This window comes from Scyliorhinus canicula, chromosome 3 (assembly GCF_902713615.1).
Source record: "Scyliorhinus canicula chromosome 3, sScyCan1.1, whole genome shotgun sequence".
NCBI lineage: Eukaryota > Metazoa > Chordata > Chondrichthyes > Carcharhiniformes > Scyliorhinidae > Scyliorhinus > Scyliorhinus canicula.
Window position 1 is genome coordinate 148,026,194 of NC_052148.1, and position 19,229 is coordinate 148,045,422.

Genomic DNA, 19,229 nt, shown 5'->3' on the forward strand with positions numbered 1-19,229 from the left:
CCTCTCACAATAGCATGGACCTTGCAGGCATACTTAAGAGGTGCTTGTTAGGTGAATTGGACATTCTGACTTCTCCCTCTGTGTACCCGAACAGATGCCCGAGTGTAGCAACTAGGGGCTTTTCACAGTAACTTAATTGCAGTGTTAATGTAAGCCTACTTGTGACATTAATAAAGATTATTATTATTGGAGGTTGTTTCCTCTGTTGTGATGCATTTGTTAAGATTTTCCAGTGTCTGTGACTTTTCCAATTGCAGCTTCAACAGACAGTTGGGTCAGCCTGCTGCACAAATTCACCCTTGATATTTATCCCCAGAGCTACTAAAATCCATGGCCATCCCTGATCCTACAAGAGTTGTTCAAGAGTTCTTCCATTGAGGCAACTCAGAGGTTTTCTCCCATTGTCACCAAAATGCAGGACAAACTCCCAATGTTACCAAAGCACAGATTTCTGACATTATAACCAAAGTGCAAGTCTGCCTCCAAGGGCAATTGAACTCATTCCTTCACCTTAGTTCTGCTGACTACAAGGATCAGAGAGTATATATAACCACCCATGAGATACACCTAATGGGAGTCCATCAGAATAGCCAGAACTAAGCAGTAATCCAGCTACTGTGCCCAATTCTCGGCACTGCGTTGGGAAGAACATTGCTCGTCGTTTCAGTTTTTCGTCAGTTTTTAATGTTTTATTTCCTTTTGGAGCTAGTGTGAGATCAGCACATTGGTGAAGATAGTGGTGAAATTTGTGACTTGCTTTTGGCGTTTCCCAGGTTTTCCACTGATTGACCCCTGAAATGAGCCAGGGGAGTTAGGGTGAGTGGGGGGGAAGGGGGGTGAACCCACTTTCCTGGACATTTCTCTCCCACATCAATGCTCTAAACCCCACATTATTCAGAATACCTCGAGAGCTAAGCGTGTTTGTACAATACACTGAAGAGAAACAAGAGAGACATGGAATGGGAAAGTGGGGGTCTGGATAACTCTGCACCCAGGGGAGGGATTGAGAGCTGATTCACTGCTTTGCTTATGAATGGACCGAGCTGTTTTGCTACCGTGCGCGGTGATCGGTTGTTATGTATGTTGATGTATAATCAAATAATGAAGTATACATGCATCCGCACAGAGCGTCCTTCTGAGTGGGGACTCTTGCCTGTGCTGTGCTGTGTTTACGGGAAGGGGGCGGGTCAGGGTGTGTGAGTGGCTCTCGGGCTGGGACTGGCATCTCTGGCCCCATTCCATCCAGGGTTTCAGTTTACAGGCTGCACATTACAAACATCTCACAGCCCAGCGCGCCAAACACAGCAGCAGCCGCAGACAGCAGCTTGGAGCAGCGCTCTTAAACATTCGAAGGGACGGAAAACAAAGAACTTTACCTTCATAACAAAGACAGTTAAATGCTAAAATATAGATTTTTTTAAAAACAAGACCCCATGTGATTTGACATCGCCACGTTGGTTGATCTGAAGGAAGAAACACATTTCATGGTTACATTGAGGAGGAGGGAGCGCACTGGGAAGATCTGGCAAACTTTAAAATGGACCCATCGTCACGGCAACCACATTGTTGAAAAGAGTAAGAAAACCATTAAAGCAACTGGGAATGGAGACGGTTTCTCATCTCCTCCTGAACCTGACCGAGATGCCAAGTCCAAAAGGCACGGCTCAGATCAAAAGCAGGACGGGCAACTGTCAGAATGAAAGTTGTGAACAAACTACACGGCCACCCAAAGGTGACGAGGGGAGAGAGATACTAACATGGGCACGCCAGTGATCTGTCAGCTTAACCCTCACCTCCTGTCTCTTTTTTTTTCAGATGTTGATCAGACTGTGCGGATATTCCTTTACTGCCTCTTCTTTCTCCTGAGTCTGCTGGGGAATGTCTTGATCATCGCTGTCTTACTGAGGAACAAGCGGCTGCGGACTGTAACTAACACATTCCTGCTCTCCCTGGCGACCAGTGACCTGATGCTGTGTCTATTCTGTATGCCCTTCACCCTCATTCCAAACCTGCTCAAGGATTTCATTTTCGGAAGCGCCGTCTGTAAAGCTGTGGCTTATTTCATGGGTAAATATCTGTCCCAGTGTGTGTCGAGCAACTGCCCGTCCACCGAGACGCAAAACTTTAATTCCCCCAATTCTTTTGAACTCCGGCACAGTGGTTAGCACTGCTGCCTCACAGCCAGGGACCCGTGTTCAATTGCAGCCTTGGGTCACTGTCTGTGGGGAGTTTGCACTTTCTCCCTGTCTCTGCCTGGATTTCCTCCCACAGTCCAGAGATGTGCATGATGTGGAGATGCCGCGCGTTGGACTGGGGTGAGCACAGTAAGAAGTCTTACAACACCAGGTTAAAGTCCAACAGGTTTGTTTCAAACACGAGCTTTCGGAGCACTGCTCCTTCCTCAGGTGAATGGAGAGGTATGTTCCAGAAACATTTATATAGACAAAGTCAGAGATACTGGACAATGCTTGGAATGCAAGCATTACAGACACATGACAAAGACAATTCACACCGCTTTAACCTGTGATTATCCCTCTCTCTGGATCTGTAATGCTTGCATTCCTCTCTCTGGATATACCTCTCCAGTCACCTGAAGAAGGAGCTGTGCTCCGAAAGCTTGTGTTTGAAACAAACCTGTTGGACTTTAACCTGGTGTTGTAAGACTTCTTACTGTGCTCACCCCAGTCCAACGCCAGCATCTCCACATCATGGATCTGTAATGATTTGATTACCTGCAAATGCTCGCATTCCAAGCATTGTCCAGCATCTCTGACTTTGTCTATATAAATGTTTCTGGAACATACCTCTCCATTCACCTGAGGAAGGAGCAGTGCTCCGAAAGCTCGTGTTTGAAACAAACCTGTTGGACTTTAACCTAGTGTTGTAAGACTTCTTAAAGAGATGTGCAGGTTAGGTGGGTTATGGGGACAGTGTGGGGGGTTGGTTGTGTGCGGTGCTCTTTCAGATGCTCCATACTGTACTGAATAGAATCGATGATTCCACTGAGAATTATGATGATTGGCAGAATTCTTTTAAGTAATCGTGAGTAATTCAAGTGGAGCTCACTAAAATTGGATATTTGTTATGCATTGAACTAAAGGTGAGCTTTAGGTTCATCATTAAGTGTCATTTCATTTCATTTCATTTTTTCTCAAGCGTAATTCTGTCAATCTGTCTCTCCACATATCAATTTTGTTTCTCCATACACTTTGGGGGAAAAGGTAACAAAATGTTTGCAATTGTTGCCAGCAGAAAGACGGTTTCAATAATATAAAGCAGCAATTATTGGTATTTATGTGTTGAATTTTCTAGGCAGTTAATGTTTAAACTGTGTTTATCTGCATTGAACACTGCCGTTGCTGTATCTTTTAATCATTGAGCGTCACCGACAGGACCAGCATTCATTGCCCATCCCTAATTGCCCATATGAAGGTGGTGGTAAGCTACGTTCTTGAAACTTGCAGTCCATGTGGTGTGGTACATCCACTGTGCTGTTAGGAAGGTAGTCCCAGGATTTTGACCCAGTGACAGTGAAAGAATGGCAAGTCAGGATGATGAGTGACTAGGAGGGGAACCTCCAGGTGGTGGGGTTCCCAGGTATCTCTTGCTTTTGTCCTTCTAGGTGGTAGTGGTTGCGGGAGAATCAGCAGTGATAAGGCTGTTAAATTTTGTAAATTTCATTTACGGAATGTGGGCATCACTGGTTAGGCCAGCAGTTATTGTCCATCCCTAATTGCCCTTCAGAAGGTGGGTGGTGAGTTGACTTCTTGAACCACTGTAAATGTCAAGGTGAGGTGGTTAGGTTCCTTTTTGGAGATGATCATTGCCTGGTACTTGCCTGGCATGAATGTCACTTATCAGCTCAAACCTGAGTGTTATCCAAGTCTTGCAGCAGGCAGACACAGACAGCTTCGTTAGCTGAGGAATTGAGAATGGTGCTGAACATTGTGCAATGATCAGCGAGCATCCCCATTTCTGACCTTATGCTGGAAGGGAGATCATTGATGAAACAGCTGAAGATGTTTGGGCCTAGGACACTACCCTGAGGAACTCCTGGAGTGATGTCCTGGAGTTGAGATGATTGACCACCAGTCATCTTCCTTTGTGCCAGGTATGACTCCAACCAGCAGAAAGATTCTCCCCGGATTTTTATCAACTTCAGTTTTGTCAGGGCTCCTTTATGCCATACTTGGTCAAATTTGCCTTGCTGTCACTTTCATCTGACCTTTGGAATTCAGCAATTTTGTCCATGTTTGGACCAAGATTGTAGTAAGGTCAGGAACCGAATGGCCTTGGCAGAACCCAAACTGAGCACCGGTATGTGGGTTATTGTTCCAAAGATCTCCTTGACAGCACTGTCAGAAACATCTTACAATACTTTGACAATAGACCGATGGGACAGTAATTGGATGGATTGGATTTATCCTGCATTTTGTGGGCAGGATATACCAGAGCAATTTTATATGTGGCTAGGTAGGTGCCTGTGTTGCATCTGTACTCATATAGCTTTGTTAGGAGTTCTGAAGTCAAATCCTCAGTCATACAGCTGGGATGCTTTTGGGGCCCATAGCTTTTGCTGAACTTAGTGCATTCAGTTGCTTGTTAATAAAATGTGGAATGAATTGAATTGTCCGAAGACTATCATTAATGATGATGAGGAGCTTGGGTGGAGATCAGGATAGATCATCCACTTGACATTTCTAGCTGAAGATGTTTGCAAATGCTTCAGCCTTGTCTTTTGCAATGATGTGCTGAGCTCCCCCATCATTGAGGATGGAAATGTTTGTGGAGATTCCTTCCCCTCTTCCAGTTAGTTGTTTAATTAGAACATAACATAGAACATACAGTGCAGAAGGAGGCCATTCGGCCCATTGAGTCTGCATCGACCCACTTAAGCCCTCACTTCCACCCTATCCCCGTAACCCAATAACCTCTCCTAACCTCCAATAACCCCTCCTAACCTTATTCAGCACCATTCACCACCATGCAGTAGCAGTTTTCAATGCAGTCAATCTCCTGATTGGAACTGAAAGAGACCTTCAATAAGGTGGTAATACTGCAGGCTTTCAAAGTAATGTCTCTGATCTGCATTATCAACAAATTTCAGTTTAATTTATTCACAGAAAAAACTTTCCACGGGCAGTATAAGATTGCAAACCAGCTAGCCTACAGCTATTATCTATTAAATTGCATGAATACTTTTCAAAAGTATTGTAAATAAGTGTGCATTAAATGAAGGTGCCCGCTTGTGCCCGAAGGTGTATCAAAACGCTATTTGATACAAACTAGTATGTTGTAGGTTTATTTTAATCTTTCACCTGATAATGTACCAGCACTGACAATACTGTTGATGAATAGCTGTGATAACCATAAAAATAGCCCCACAATCAATTCATTCACATCCACCTCCACCCATTTGCCTGATCCATTCCCCAATCCCCTCTTGCTGATCTTTCTGATTGACCCGTGAATGCTTAAACCTAAATACAACCTCCAGTTCACAGTGAGGCACATTAAAGTGATTGATAAATTTGATTTTGAAATTTGCAGGCAGAGGTGGATGTGAGGGTTTGATTATTCAGCAATAACTACTGTCTCTATCTCAAAAGAATGTGGTAACTTCAATTTCAAATGAAGAGGGATCGAGAGGGATGGTGTATTGAGGTGATAAGATCTTCTATTTTTGGTTATTTAAGATATGGAATCTTGAAAATCCCAAAATAAGTTGACACTTCCTCTTCAAATGACTTGTAATATATGAAATGAAAATGAAAATCGCTTATTGTCACGAGTAGGCTTCAATGATGTTACTGTGAAAAGCCCCTAATCGCCACATTCCGGCGCCTGTCCGGGGAGGCTGGTACGGGAATCGAACCGTGCTGCTGGCCTGCCTTGGTCTGCTTTCAAAGCCAGCAATTTAGCCCTGTGCTAAACAGCCCTTCCATTTGTTACTAAATGTGATATTATGTACCCCTAATGCCTTTTAAATTATTTTCTTCTGAAAAAAATGTTTTTAAAATATTTTTTTGGAATGTTTTTCTTAGTAGTGTAATAGTTGAGGCAAAATCTGTAGGAATACTCAAGGAGACGTGAATGCTCTATGTGGTATTTTTTTGCCCAAATGCCTCCTTTTTTGTACTTGTCTCTGTTATCTGAAATTCTGTACTACTTTCCTCTACCCGGAAACATTGCTATTTTACTACATTTTGTTTAGGAATCAATAGTTGAGCTGCTGGGGACAATTTCTCTTTACTCAACCCCTAGATTTAAATAGTTGCCTCCAAGGGAAAACATAAATACAACCCAACTTAGTTACCTGCGAGTATGGCTTTGTATTGGGATAGATTATTGATGATAAAAGTCACAACATTAGTAAATAACTTAAAAACAGGGAATGTGAGTAAAATGTTGAGGAGGCATACCATTCACTCCATCAACCCCATTTCATCCAGAGTCCATGAAATTAATACATGAGAATAAAAGTATTTTCCTGACCCCCATTTGTCTCAAAATAAGCATATTATTATCATTGAAATTAAATGTTTAACGTTAACGAGTTAGCAAAATATATCTTCAAAAGTTTTTTGCAGAATCAACTGCTGTGACAAATCTTCCTTCGGGGTGGTGCCAGAGCACTGGAGAATTGCAGTGGGAGGCCATTCGTCCCATTGAGTCTGTATTAACCCTCCAAAAGAGCACCCTACCTAGGCCCACTCCCCCACCTTATCCCCCTAACTTACATATCTTTGGACACTTGGATACTTAAGGGGCAATTAAACATGGCCAATCTACCTAACCTGCAGATCTTTGGACTATGGAAGGAAACAGGAGCACCCAAAGGAAACCCATGCAGACAGGGGGAGAAAGAGCAAACTCCACACAGTCAGTCACCCAAGGCAGGAATTGAATCCTGGTCCCTGGCGTTGTGAGGCAGCAGTGCTAACCACTGTGCCACCCTGTGTAACACCCGTGTTCATAAATTGGGTGTAAGGATAAGCACAATAAATTCAGGCAAGTTAATTTAACCTTGGTAGTGGAAAACTTTTAGAATTTATAATCTGGGACAAAGTTAAATATTACTTGGACAATTGTGGGCTAACTAAAGCAAATCAAGTTGAACAAATTTGATTAAGCTGTTTGATGATCTAACAGAGTGTTGACGAGGGTAACGTAGTTGATCTGGTGTACGTGGACTTCCAAAAGACATCTACTGAAGTGCCACACAACAGGTTTGTCAGCAAAGCGGAATGTGGAAGTAGGGGGACAGTGGCAGCCTGGACACAAAGTTGGCTGAGTGACAGAAACAGAAAGTAGTGGTGAGCGGTTGTTTATTGGACTGCAGGACAGAATGCACTGGGGTTCCCTACGGATTGGTATTCGGACATCTGTTTTCCTCATATATATTAATGTCCCAGACTTCATGAGCAGTTACAATTTCAAAATTTTCAGATGTCACAAAACCTGGAGGTATTGTGACCAATGGCCAGGAAAGTGGTGGAGTTCAAAAGGACTGAGACAAACTGGTGGAATGGATCGCCTTTTGGCAGATGAAATTTAATGAAGTGAAGTGGAAAGTGATACATTTTGGTAGGAAGAATGAAGAGAGAGATTATAAAATAAAGGATACAACTCTAAAGGGAATAAAGGAATCAAGGGACCTAATTGCATAAGTTGTCGAAGGTGGCAGGACAGGTTGTCAAAGTGGTTACAAAGACAAACAGGATCATGAGCTGTATAAATAGAGACATAAAAAAAAGGAAGTTAAGTTCAATCTTTATAAAGCACAAGTTCTGCCTCAAATGAAGTTTTGTATCCAATTCTGGGCACCACAATGTAGGAAGGATACTGAGGCATTAGAAAGGGTTCAGAAAAGATTTATGAGAATGATTCTCGGGGTTTCCGATTACGTGGATTATTTGGTGAAGCTAGGGGACTGTTCTCTTTGGTGAAGAAAAAGCAGAGAGGATTTTTGATGGAGTACAGGGCAGGGTAGATCGGGAGAAACTGTTCCCATTGGCAGAAGGGTTGAGGGCCAGAGGATACTGATTTAAGGTGAAAGGCAAAAGAACTGCAGTGAGTGGTCAGGAACTGGAATGCACTGCATGGGGGTGTGCTGGAGGCAGATTCAATCATGGCTTTCAAAAGGGAACTGGACAATTACCTGAAGATAAATAAATTGCAGGGCTATGGGGATAATGCATGGATTGAGAACAGATGCGTCACTCTTCCAGAAAGTTGGCACTGGCATGATGGGCTGAAAGGCCTCTTCCTGTACGGGACCCATTCTATGATTCTGTGATACCTTTTATTTCCATAGTGCTTTTAATGTAATAAAATATCCCAAGGTGCTTCATGGGAACAATATAACATTAATGGAAATGAAAATCGCTTATTGTCACAAGTAGGCTTTAAATGAAGTTAACTGTGAAAAGCTCCTAGTCGCCACATTCCGGCGCCTGTTCGGGGAGGCTGGTACAGACTATACATCAAGCCACATCAGGGGCTATTTTTTTTTAAAAATAATTTTTATTGGAATTTTTTGAAAAATATATATCAACAAACAATAATCACAATAACAATAATAGTAATAAACACCCCCCGGCACACGTAACAACGCATATAACAAACCCCCCCCCCCAACCCCAATAAACAACAGAACAAATTAACAATAAGCAAATTAACTTAAACACTATCCCCCAAAACCCCCCCTTTCCCCACTCCCCTTCCCCCCCACACTTTCCCCCCTCTCCCTTTCCCCCTCCCCCCTTTCCCCTCCACCTTTCTCCCCCTCCCCCTTTCCCCTCCACCTTTCTCCCCCTCCCCCCTTTCCCCCACACTTTCCCCCTCTCCCTTTCCCCCTCCCCCCTTTCCCCTCCACCTTTCTCCCCGCCCCCCTTTCCCTCCCTCTTCCCCCTCCCTTCTTCCCCCTTTCTCCCTCCCCCTTCCCCCTCCCCCTCTTGCCCCTCTCCCCTTCCCCCTTTCTCCCCTCCCCCTTCCCCCCCTTCCCCCTCCCCCTCCCTTCTTCCCCCTTTCTCCCTCCCCCTTTCCCCCTCCCTCCCTCCCCCTTTCCCCCTCCCCCTCCTCCCCCTTCTTCCCCCTCCCCCCCTCCTTCCCCCTCCCCACCTTTCCCCCTCCCCCTCTCCCCTTCCCCTCTCTCCCCTTCCCCCTTTCTCCCCTCCCCCTTTCTCCCCTCCCCCTTCCCCCTCCCCCTCTTCCCCTTCCCCCTCCCCTTTCTCCCCTCCCCCCTTCCCCTCTTCCTCTTCCCCCTCTTCCCCTTTCCCCCTCCCCCTCTTCCCCCCTCCCCTTTCCCCCCTCCCCCTTTCCCCCCTACCCCTTCCCCCCTCCCCCTTCTCCCCCTTTCCCCCCTCCCCCTTTCCCCCTCCCCCCCGGATTGCTGCTGCTGCTGACCTAGTACCTTATCGTTGAGCCAGAAAGTCAAGGAAAGGTTGCCATCTCCTAAAGAACCCTTGTACCGACCCCCTCAGGGTGCATTTGACCCTCTCCAGCTGAATGAATCCCACCATGTCGTTAATCCAGGTCTCCACGCTCGGAGGTCTTGTATCTTTCCACTGCAGCAAGATCCTCCGCCGGGCTACTAGGGACGCAAAGGCCAAGACATCGGCCTCTTTCGCCTCCTGCACTCCCGGCTCCACCCCAACCCCAAATATCGCGAGTCCCCAGCCTGGTTTGACCCTGGATCCCACCACCCTCGACACCGTCCTCGCCACCCCCTTCCAGAACTCCTCCAGTGCCGGGCATCCCCAGAACATATGGGCATGGTTCGCTGGACTCCCCAAACACCTGACACACCTGTCTTCGCCCCCAAAGAACCTACTCATCCTAGATCCGGACATGAGGGCCCGGTGCAGCACCTTGAACTGGATGAGACTAAGCCTCGCACATGAAGAGGAGGAGTTCACCCTCTCCAGGGCGTCCGCCCATGTCCCCTCCTCAATCTGCTCCCCCAGTTCCACCTCCCACTTAGCCTTCAGCTCCTCTACCGACGCCTTCCCCACCTCCTGCATTACCTGGTAGATGTCAGACACCTTCCCACCCCCGACCCACCCCCCCGAAAGCACCCTATCCCTTACCCCCCGCACATCAGGGGCTATTAGGGTAGATGATGAAAAATTGATTAAAGCGATAGGTTTCAGGTAGGTTCTTAAATGGGGAGAGCGAGTTAGAGAGGTATAGCAAGAAGATTTACAGAGTGTGGGGCCGAGCCAGGAAAGGCACAGCCACCAATAATTAAGATCAGTTCAAGAAGCCAGAATTAGAGGAGGGCACATATATCAGAGGGTTACAGGACTGGAGAAATGGGAAGAGTGAGGCCATGGAGGGTTTCGAAAATGTGGAGATTTTTTAAATCAAGGCACTGCTTAGTAGAAAGCCAATGTAGGGCAGCAAGCACATGGGTGGTGGATGAAGGAACTCGGTGTGAGTTGGGGCATTGATGGCAGAGTTTAAAGAGGGCAGAAAGGGGGAGGCTGGAGCAGTGTGATTGGAATAGTCAAATCTAGAAGTAACTTAGGAATGGATGAGGGTTTCAGCAGTGGATGAGCAGAGGCAGGAAGGACTTAGTGAGGTCACGGAGGTGGAAATAGATTAAATTAGTGACAAAATTTATGGAGTTGGAAGCTCATTTCAGGGTCAAGTATAAGGTCAAAGTTGCAAATAGCTTATTTCAATCTCAGACACTTAGGTGGAAGAGGGATGTTGTAATTGGCTAGGAAATAGGGTTTGTGCTGGGGATGAAAGACAATAGCTTCACTTTTCTTGACATTTAGTGGATGAGGTTCCTGTTCATCCAGTACTGAAGGTAGGATAAGCAACCAGTTACTGCAGGGACAGTGGAGCGGTCGAGAGTAGTGGTGAGATAGGGCTGCATCTAGTCAGTATACATATGAAAAGTAATGTGTGTTTTCGGACGATATCCAGGAGGAGCAGTATGTAGATGTGAAAATGACTGGGGTCCAGAATAGATCCTTGGGGGCACCAAGAAGCCTTTGCAGGTTATGGTGAACTGTTTAAAACTGAGACAAAACATTTGCTTTACAGCAACCTTCTCACGTTTTCCAGAATAATTCTGCCCCTGGATTATTTATACATTCCGCTATCAGAAGCAATGGATTAAACCAAACTTGTTTCTAAAATATCAGAGTGAAAGGCAATTTCTGCAATGGGAGATAGATCGTTTACAAATATAAACTGCCAAATCGTGTCACAAAAATGATGCCCTCTTGCTTTTCTACTGGTCTAATCGTAGAGACAACATCATTACCAAAGATTCTTCATTCCCTTCAACTGCACTAACCCATTACAACCAGGGTCCGTGACGTCCCGGACCATGTTTTCAGTATCCTGAAGGGGGGAGGGGGAACAGTCACAAGTCGTGGTACACATCGGTACCAACAATATAGGTAAGAGAAGGGATGGGGATTTAAAACAGGAATTTAGGGAGCTATGGTGGAAGCTGAGAGCCAGGACAAACCATGTTGTCACCTCTGGTTTGTTGCCGGTGCCACGTGCTGGTGAAGTGAGGAACAGGGTGAGAGTGCAGATAAACACGTGGTTGCAGGGCTGGTGTCGGAGGGAGGGTTTCAGGTACGTGGATAATTGGAGCACATTCTGGGGCAGGTGGGACCTGTACAGACAGGATAGTTTGCACCTGAACCAGAGGGGCACCAATATCCTGGGAGGGAAATTTGCTACGGCTCTTCGGTGGGGGGGGGGGGGGGGGGGTTTAAACTAATTTGTCAGGGGGCTGGGAAAACGAGCTGTAGTCCAGAAGCCAGTGTTGAGAGTAGTGAGGTACTGAGGAGGGTATCAAGGTCACAGGAGTGTACTGGCAGAAAGGTGGGTTGAAGTGTGTCTACTTCAATGCAAGGAGCGTCCGGAATAAGGTAGGTGTACTTGGAGCGTGGATTGGTACTTGGGACTACGATGTTGTGGCCATTACGGAGACATGGTTAGAACAGGGACAGGAATGGTTGTTGGAAGTTCCGGGGTATAGATGTTTCAGTAAGAGTAGGGAAGGTGGTAAAAGAGGTGGAGGAGTAGCATTGTTAATTAAGGATAGTTTAACGGCTGCAGAAAGGCAGTTCGAAGGGGATCTGCCGACTGAGGTAATATGGGCCAAAGTTAGAAATAGGAAAGGAGCGGTCACATTGTTAGGAGTTTTCTATAGGCCCCCAAATAGTAATAGAGATGTGGAGGAAGAAATTGCAAAACAGATTATGGATAGGTGTGGAGGTCTCAGGGTAGTTGGCATGGGTGACTTTAACTTTCCAAATATTGATTGGAACCTCTATAGGTCGAACAGTTCGGATGGGGCAGTTTTTGTACAGTGTGTGCAGGAGGGTTTCCTGACACAATACGTGGATAGGCCGACAAGAGGTGGGGCCACATTGGTTTTGGTACTGGGTAATGAACCGGGCCAAGTGTTAGATTTGTTTGTGGGAGAGCACTTTGGAGATAGTGACCACAATTCAGCGTCTTTCACTATTGCAATGGAGAGGGATAGGGCCATACGGCAGGGCAAGGTTTATAATTGGGGGAGGGGTAATTATGATGCGATTAGGCAAGAATTAGGGAGCAATAGATGGGAGCAGAAACTGTCAGGGAAAGGCACAAATGAAAAGTGGAGCTTGTTCAAGGGACAAATACTGCATGTCCTTGATAGGTATGTCCCTGTCAGGCAAGGAGGAAATGGCCGTGTGAGAGAACCATGGTTCACAAAAGAGGTTGAATGTCTTGTCAAGAGGAAAAAGGAAGAGTATGTAAGGATGAGAAAACAAGGTTCCGTTGGGTCGCTTGAGGGTTACAAGGTAGCAAGGAATGAGCTAAAAAAAAAAGGCTTAGGAGAGCTAGGAGGGGGCATGAGAAGTCCTTGGCGGGTCGGATCAAGGAAAACCCCAAGGCTTTTTACTCTTATGTGCAAAATAAAAGAATGACCAGGGTGAAGATAGGGCCGGTCAAGGACAGTAGTGGGAACTTGTGCATGTAGTCAGAAGAAATAAGAGAGGCTTTGAATGAATACTTTTCTTCAGTGTTCACCAAGGAGAGGGGCCATGTTTTTGAGGATGAGAGTGTGATACAGGCGGGTAGGCTGGAGGAGGTAGATGTTCTGAGCAAGGATGTATTAGCAATTTTGAAAAACCCGAGGGTAGACAAGTCCCCTGGCCCAGATGAGATATATCCAAGGATTCTTTGGGAGGCAAGGGATGAGATTGCAGAGCCTTTGGCTTTTATCTTTGGGTCCTCACTGTCCACGGGGATAGTGCCAGAGGACTGGAGAGTGGCGAATGTTGTTCCTCTGTTCAAGAAAGGGAATAGGAATGACCCTGGTGATTATAGGCCAGTTAGTCTTACTTCGGTGGTCGGTAAGTTAGTTGAAAAGGTCCCGAAGGATAGGATTCATGACCATTTGGAAAGATGCAGCTTAATCCGGGATAGTCAACATGGATTCGTGAAGGGTAAGCCTTGCCTCACAAATTTGATTGAATTCTTTGAGGAGATAACTAAGTATGTCGATGAAGATAGAGCAGTTAATGTCGTATACATGGATTTTAATAAGGCGTTTGACGAGGTTCCCCATGGTCGGCTCATGAAGAAAGTAAGGAGGTGTGGGATAGAGGGAAATTTGGCCAATTGGATAAGTAACTGGCTATCACATAGAAGACAGAGGGTGGTGGTGGATGGAAAATTCTCAGACTGGAGACCAGTTACCAGCGGTGTACCACATGGATCAGTGCTGGGTCCTCTGCTATTTGTGATATTTATCAATGAATTGGAGGAGGGGGCTGAAGGGTGGGTCAGTAAATTTGCTGATGACACCAAGATTGGTGGAGTAGTGGATGAGGTGGAGGGCTGTTGTCGGCTGCAAAGAGACATTGATAGGATGCAGAGCTGGGCCAAAAAATGGCAGATGGAGTTTAACCCTGATAAGTGCGAGGTGATTCATTTTGGTAGAAAAAATTTGAATGCGGATTACAGGGTCAACGGCAGGGTTCTGAGGAATATGGAGGAACAGAGAGATCTTGGGGTTCATGTCCACAGATCTCTGAAGGTTGCCACTCAAGTGGATAGAGCCGTGAAGAAGGCTTATAGTGTGTTAGCGTTTATTAACAGGGGGCTTGGGTTTAAGAGCCGTGTGGTTATGCTGCAACTATACAGGACCCTGGTGAGACCATATTTGGAGTATTGTGTGCAGTTCTGGTCACCTTATTATAGGAAGAATGTGGAAGCATTGGAAAGGGTGCAAAGGAGATTTACCAGGATGCTGCCTGGTTTGCAGGATAGGTCTTATGTCTTATGAGGAAAGGTTGAGGGAGCTAGGGCTTTTCTCTTTGGAGTGGAGGAGGATGAGAGGCGATTTAATAGAGGTTTATAAGATGATGAGGGGGATAGATAGAGTGGACGTTCAGAGACTATTTCCTCAGATGGATGCAGCTGTTACAAGGGGGCGTAACTATAATGAAAAAATGAAATGAAAATCGCTAATTGTCACGAGTAGGCTTCGAATGAAGTTACTGTGAAAAGCCCCTAGTCGCCACATTCCGGCGCCTGTTCGGGGAGGCTGTTACGGGAATCGAACCGTGCTGCTGGCTTGCCTTGGTCTGCTTTCAAAGTCAGCAATTTAGCTCAGTGAACTAAACAGCCCAGGGTGAGAGATATAGGAGGGATGTCCAAAGTAGGTTCTTTGCTCAGAGAGTGGTTAGGGTGTGGAATGGACTGCCTGCTGTGATAGTGGAGTCAGACACTTTGGGAACTTTCAAGCGGTTATTGGATAGGCACATGGAGCACACCAGAATGACAGGGAGTTCGATAGCTTGATCTTGGTTTCGGACAATGCTCGGCACAACATCGAGGGCCGAAGGGCCTGTTCTGTGCTGTACTGTTCTATGTTCTATCGAATAAATAGTCAGCCAAAATTACAACATACCATATATCAACTAATGCTGTATTTTCTGAGTGTTCCGAGACTTAGGTTAACTATAAATATTACATTAATTTGTGATTTGCTGCCTTTTTAGACTTTGAAGGTGCACTTTAAATTCAGCAATATCCCTGCATTTGGAGAAGGAAGTGCCGAACAGTACCGATTGTTTTCGAATTGTAGATCTTGGTGAAGAAAGGTACTATTCGTTCTTTCCGTTCTAATATGCTGTGGTTATTTTCAGGTATCTCTGTTAGCGTTTCCACCTTCAGTTTGGTAGCGATTTCTCTGGAGAGATATAGTGCTATCTGTAAACCGCTAAAGTCCAGGGTCTGGCAAACAAAATCTCACGCCTTCAAAGTGATCGCCGCCACTTGGTTGCTCTCGGTTGTTGTCATGTTACCCTATCCCATCTACAACACCTTGGTGCCCTTCACCAGGGTGAACAACAGCACAGGCAACATGTGCCGCCTCCTCTGGCCGAATGACTTCACACAGCAGTCCTGGTAATCGCCATCTTCATGGATGTTTAAGATAATTTCAAAGCTCTGCTCAATGTACCTGTTGTCTAACCTATCTCATTGTTGGTTCAACTTAGGTACATTTTCTTGTTGCTGATTCTGTTTCTGGTCCCTGGGATAGTGATGACGATTGCATATGGACTAATTTCTCGCGAACTTTACAGTGGGATTCAATTCGAAATAAATCGGAGAAAGAGGAGCCAAGGTAACTGAGCTGGTGGGGCCTGGAAGATGTGGTGGTTTACTGCAGCGTTCAATACTGCCAAAGTGGACATCTCGGCAGACCCTGCTGTGTGTCATTTCTTCAATAAGTATGCAATACATGTCGTTGATCCAAATATTTTTCTGTTATAATTCGTTTTCCTTCTTTGATTTTATTTTACCTTTGGTTGCCTCCATGAAATGAAATGTTCTTTTATTTCAATGTCTGCCAAATAGGTGAAAACCCGAAGGCCACAATCTTCCTTAAAAAAAGTTTGGGTTATATACAGTTTCAACATGTATTCAAATACTAATTGTTATACTTTTGGGTGGGAGAACTTTTAGTGTGTCACAACGTTTAAAGAGGTAAATAAACAGAACCAATACATGGATGAACAGTCAACAAAACAGCAGTGAGATGCAAAACAGCGCAGTAATCACAATTAAAGTGGAGATTCATGACAATATCATTCCTAACATATCGTTATTTTCTTGTTAATTGTATTGAGGAAAGTTCTTGCTAGGAACACTACAATCGACATTAAGGTCAAATTGGCATAATCGTGATAATTCCTGACAGGGCAGCACGGTAGCACAGTGGTTAGCAATGTGGCTTCACAGCACCAGGGTCCCAGGTTCGATTCCAGGCTTGGGTCACTGTCTGTGTGGAGTCTGCATTGTCTCCCTGTGTCTGCGTGGGTTTCCTCTGAGTGCTCCGGTTTCCTCCCACTAGTCCCGAAAGACGTGCTGTTGGGTGAAATGGATATTCTGAATTCTTCCTCTGTGTACCTGAACAGGCGCCCGAATGTGGCGACCAGGGGATTTTCACAGTAACTTCATTGCAATGTAAGCCTACTTGTGACAATAAAGATTATTCATTAATTCAACGTTACACTGTCAAACGTTTAATCATCTTCTTATGGTATGACTGAGGCGATGCAAATAATATTGAAAATTGAATCAGGACATCATTTAATGTCCACTTCGAATTGAGGAGTAACTATTTCCTAACAAAACATGCATTTTATTTTTGTTCCAAATAGGACCTTTATATTTCTACGAGAAAGCCTACATAAAGTTTATGATAATGAAATCTGTATTTCCATATTATTAATACGGAAATACAGATTGAGAGAGTAGCTAACTGAATTAATGGTTGCAAATACATCACATGCAGTTTACTTCTACCCAGTCCTTTCAATGTTGTTTTCTATGTAACCCAAGAGGTAGTTAAATGAGAAACCATGAATGTGACAAAGGTATAATTCAGGGCTTACTTGTACCAATGACTTGATGTGATTAGTAATCTAGCCTCTGTGTCGGAGATTTGGGGCTCTCTGGGACTTCAGTGGAGCGAGGGCATGTTGCAATGAATGTGCCCCAGATCAAACAGCCTGGTACAATATCGGCACCATTAGTTGAACAGGATAGAAAAAGACGTCAGACGTAAATGTCCGTGCCCTGTGAAGCCTGTGCCCTTCTCTTCCATGGTAATCTAGTGCCTTCCCGGAAAACTGGGCAATGCCACCAGCAGGCATGGTCACAGCAGCTGTGCCAGGATTACCATTCATTGAGTTTTGGTGCAGGAATGTTTAACCATGTCTCTTTCAGTCTATTTGGAAGGACCCAGGTGAACCTTTGCCCAAGAGAGCTGGATCTGGTCACATCTCATTTCTGCCTATGGGACTTGCTGGGTGGGGGGGGGGGGGGGGCAAATTGACTGCTGGTCTCATACAAAACTTCGAAAGTCATTCAAAAGTGAAGACTTGCAGTTGCCATCGGCACATGAAAAGGGCTAGATAAATATTAATGATTTCACCCTGGTGTTTAAGTCAAGCCCGGAAAGTTCTAGACTATCAACTGCCCCACGGCCTGTTTCATTTCTAATATAAGAAGATTTTAGCATTTAAAAATATTTCACGAAATTTAAGTAAATGATCCTAGAAAGTGATCAAAGTATATCTCAATCACAGGTAACACAACCTGGTGACCAACATGGCAAAAGGTGTCATCAGACAAAACTAACCAACCACTAAAGCTAAAAATAAGGTTATCCTTTCCAGCAATTATTGGATTATTATCATGCCAAACGCTGCCCTATATCAATCCTGGTATATTCCTTTGCGACATAAGGAAAATCTGGCTGAATCTTTCAAAATGTTTACCATGTGAGACTTGGCCAATGAACTACCTGTTGAGAGAGGTTTTTCACACATGTCACGGTCTCAGGTGAGGGGATGGGAGCTGCAGACTGTGAAACTGGAGCCCATCCAGACAGTAATGTCCAAATGGGAAGGCTGAATTGTGTTTGCATCCACCGCTTCAATGTCCATCTTTTATTCTCAGTGAGGAAAGTCAGTAGCTGCGGCAGTGACGGTAGATGTGAAGACGGAGACGGGTGTTACATACAGAACATCAAAAGGAACAGAGCGGTTGAAATGCAGCGGTTGTCAAGCAGCAATAGTGTGAAGGCGGACAGGCCGAGGTGCAACAGTTCAGCTGCGAACTTGATGGCAAAGAAGCGAGTAATCCGGATGTTGATAGTGATCGTGATCATGTTTTTTATCTGCTGGACTCCTATTTTCTGCGTGAATGCTTGGCGGGCTTTTGATAAAAGCTCGGCGGACAGATTGCTGTCCGGGACCCCGATTTCATTCATCCATTTGCTCTCTTACACATCGGCGTGTGTAAACCCCATCATCTACTGCTTCATGAACAAGCGATTCCGGGTGGCTTTCTTGGCCACTTTCCCCTGTGGCGCCAAACAGCGCCCCCGGCTCAGAGGGACAGAGGAAGAGAGACACACAACCACTGCCTCCATCTCCAGATGTACCTACACCAATGTAAGTGTGTCCACTCCCTCCTGACTCTGCTCCAGATCACCTTCGCACTCCAATGGAATACCTCTGGTGTTTTTGCAATAGAATGTTTATTATTATTATTTTTTAATATATTTTTATTGGTTTTTGCATTTAACTGGTACAACATTGCTGGAAGAATATAAAGAGACAACAAACGGTCCAAAGAAACATACAATATAACACATAATGAAAATGGGGAAGCAGGTGGTCAGGATTGGATACATAGGTGACATATATACAAATTTAAGGCCTGCTGGCTTTAGCCCACCCCCCCGTTGTTGGTATCCCACCCGCATTTTTCAATAATTACATGTGTCCCATGGTATTAAAATATCCATGGGGCTTGTTCGGGGTTTCCTAGCTCTTGCTGTTGCCATGGCCGCCTCTCCAGGGTTCCCCTCTTTGGTGTCCTTTGGTCCTTTTGCCCTGCTTCCCCTGTGCACTGGATGATGTTTTACCCCTCCCTTCTCTGGTCCTTCCCCCCTTTTGTCTCCCCCCCCCCCCCCCCCCCCCCCCTTTGTCACTTCAATCGTTATCTGATTCAGTCTCCCTCTTGCCCCCTCCTTTATTGGATGCTGGTCACAAACAGGTCCTCCATGATCGGTGGTGAAGGTTGGTGAATTGCTTCTATGTTTTGCGGAAACCATCCTCTGATGGTGAATTTTATCTTTTCCAATTTAAGGAATTCTGCAAAGTCGGACAGCCAGT

At 45.3% G+C, this 19,229-nt stretch overlaps 1 protein-coding gene across 1 annotated transcript; it reads left to right on the plus strand.

Moving 5' to 3' along the window:
* The first annotated feature begins 1,259 nt into the window (after positions 1-1,259).
* cckar (cholecystokinin A receptor) lies at positions 1,260-18,990 on the plus strand. Its single transcript, XM_038791450.1, has 5 exons — positions 1,260-1,732; positions 1,816-2,067; positions 15,183-15,444; positions 15,537-15,664; positions 18,007-18,990. The coding sequence occupies exons 1-5, from the start codon at positions 1,603-1,605 to the stop codon at positions 18,525-18,527; spliced, it is 1,293 nt and encodes a 430-aa protein (XP_038647378.1). The 5' UTR covers positions 1,260-1,602; the 3' UTR covers positions 18,528-18,990.
* The last annotated feature ends 239 nt before the right edge of the window (positions 18,991-19,229 follow it).